At 38.6% G+C, this 2,508-nt stretch overlaps 1 protein-coding gene across 1 annotated transcript; it reads left to right on the top strand.

Moving 5' to 3' along the window:
• The first annotated feature begins 448 nt into the window (after window positions 1-448).
• LOC133617392 (uncharacterized) lies at window positions 449-2,204 on the top strand. The gene is made up of 5 exons (XM_061977331.1): window positions 449-780; window positions 1,082-1,405; window positions 1,498-1,623; window positions 1,689-1,732; window positions 1,818-2,204. The coding sequence occupies exons 1-5, from the start codon at window positions 705-707 to the stop codon at window positions 1,977-1,979; spliced, it is 732 nt and encodes a 243-aa protein (XP_061833315.1). The 5' UTR covers window positions 449-704; the 3' UTR covers window positions 1,980-2,204.
• Window positions 2,205-2,508: the final 304 nt, after the last annotated feature.

Raw genomic sequence — 2,508 nt, 5'->3', positions numbered from 1 at the left:
TAAAATAACATCGAGCACAGATGCAATATAAATTAGTGTTTTAGTGATGTGCACAAATCTGCAGAAATTGTTTTCTTTGCCACATAAATACTGCATGGTTAAAAAAAAGTAGTAAACCACTGTGAGAGGATGATACAAAGAGACTGGAAAGTTTGGGTGGACATATTTCCACTGAGGTAGGGGCGGCACAGATGAGCCAATGAGATAGCAGCTATATAGTTCCCTCCCATTTGGTATGATGTTGTTCAAGTCTAAGATTGACTGAGATGGTCTGATGTTCACTTGGTCAAACGAGAGGGGAAAATGTGGATCGTGCTTCATCTGCTGCTCCTGCTCCAAAGTGGAGGCAAGTCCATGCTCAGTTCCAATGGAGACATGTTCATACTGTACATGACTCTTATTAATATGTCTTCTTTTTCTCTTTTTTTCCTTCCGCATCTAAAGGTGCTTACAACTTTTCCTCTCTGACTGTTGGACCTGGACAAAATGTCTCTCTGACATGTTCCGTCGGGACAGTTAAGAACATCCAACATGCATTTTGGATCCGATTTGTTTCTGGAAACTCACCTGAAGTTTTGAAGTCGACATCAATTTACAATTCAGGCTCTGCTGAACCTTTAACATCAAATACTGGACATCGCATCACAGCCAAGAAGGAACAAGGAACATTTGTTTTGCAAATAATTCAAGTCGAGAAAAGTGATATGGCGATCTACTACTGTTTACGTGTACGATTAGATCAACTCGTGCTTATAAATGGAACATTACTTCAGGTCACAGGTAAATATGAAAAATAATTAGAAAACATTTTGAATAATACATTCTCCACACATTGTGACATACCTTCTGTTTATAGATAGCAATGTTAACTTGACCACTTGTTCAATAATTCAGCCTGCAAATGAACAAATAATATTTTATTGTGATGAACATGTTTTTACATGCACTACAAGAAATGTAACCTCTGCATTAACACATCAGTATTTTTTACCTTCAAGATTTCAACAGAAGTGAATGTGGATCTGTGGAATCAAAGTCACAGAGTGCTGAAAGACTTCAATTTGTCTTGCACTCTTCCCAGAACCAGAACCCTCCGTGTCTGTTGTCTCTGAAGTCCAACCAGGACCGCCTGTGAAGTTGCAGTGCTCAGTTTTCTCCCACTCTGGGAATGAAATCTGTCAGGATGGACACAAAGTGTCCTGGTTCAGAACTGGACCAGAAAGTGTCCATCCCAGCTTTGTTTACGCTGATGGCGAATGCAAGAAGATCAAAGATAATTCCACACAGAAATGTGTCCACACTTTCTCAAAGAACGTCAACTTCTCTGATGCTGGAACTTACTTGTGTGCTGTGGTCACATGTGGGAGGATTTTCATGGCAAATCCAATAAAAGTCAACATTAAGGGTGAGAATTTATTCAACTGTATTGACATGTTCATCATGTTTGTTCGTTGCTATAAATATTGACAGTTTTTTTTTTTTATCACAACCGTTCAGATTTTAGCAGCTGCAATTCATACAAGTATGTTATCTTTGTCTTGAGTGCTGCTTTGGCCTTAAGTTTCATCATGTCAGCCTTCCTCATCAACAAGATCAGGACAAAAAACTGTTTTTGCTGCAAAGGTAAGAAAAAAAGCGCATTATCAATCATTAGGTGGTTCTTTTAAGCTTTTTCTTCAATTTTTCAGCTGGTCCACAAACACTCGATGAAACGTTCAGTCGCCCCCAGCAGGTATAAGGAAGTTTGTAGAAACGTTTTATGCATCTTTGCTTTGTTTTCAGCTTCTTCTCATGTCTCACATGACTTGTTTCCTCAGAGAGACGAGAACTCTTTGGTTTATTCCATGCCGACCATCATCTCCAGGAAAACTGTCAGATCGAGGCAGACCAATACGAGGGCAGCAGAGGAATTCAGCACGTACACTGACGTGTGTCTTCATGACTCAATCCTCACCACACAAAATGAAAATGTGCTCTGATATACATTCTGTTACTATTTTTATTACATTTTCATTATTTATACTTTTCCCCTGTGATAAAATGACAACTGAGACAAGAAGAAGAGGTAGGAACATGTTGATTTTATGTCAGTGAAAATGTGATTTTCTTTGAGGAAGTTTTGTCAAACCTGTTTATAGACTTGGAACACATTTATGGAAGTCAACCCTTGATTTATTGTTTAATAAAGATGCAAGTTGTAAGCCTATCGAAGGAAACTATTGAAATCCTAGTTGTACTTTTGTGCTGATTTGGAAATGTCCACTATGTTCATGTATGCCGATTAAAATGTAATGCTTATCACTGCAAACAGTAAATAAAAGGTACTAAACATTTTTTAGTCGACCTATTACTGCCGTGTGGAGTCACAGTGCAACAATTGTATTATAAGCGCTAGAGGGCGCTAGTGTGCGCTAAAGCTCAGAAGTCTGCAAGCAGTAAATCCCGCGTAAAAACATATGAAACATACAATGTCGGCACAAACTGTCACGACCTGTTTGTTTTCTTGTG

This window comes from Nerophis lumbriciformis, linkage group LG16, assembly GCF_033978685.3.
Source record: "Nerophis lumbriciformis linkage group LG16, RoL_Nlum_v2.1, whole genome shotgun sequence".
NCBI lineage: Eukaryota > Metazoa > Chordata > Actinopteri > Syngnathiformes > Syngnathidae > Nerophis > Nerophis lumbriciformis.
The sequence above is the reverse complement of the archived record's forward strand: the minus strand, read 5'-3'. Positions and strand labels throughout refer to the sequence as shown.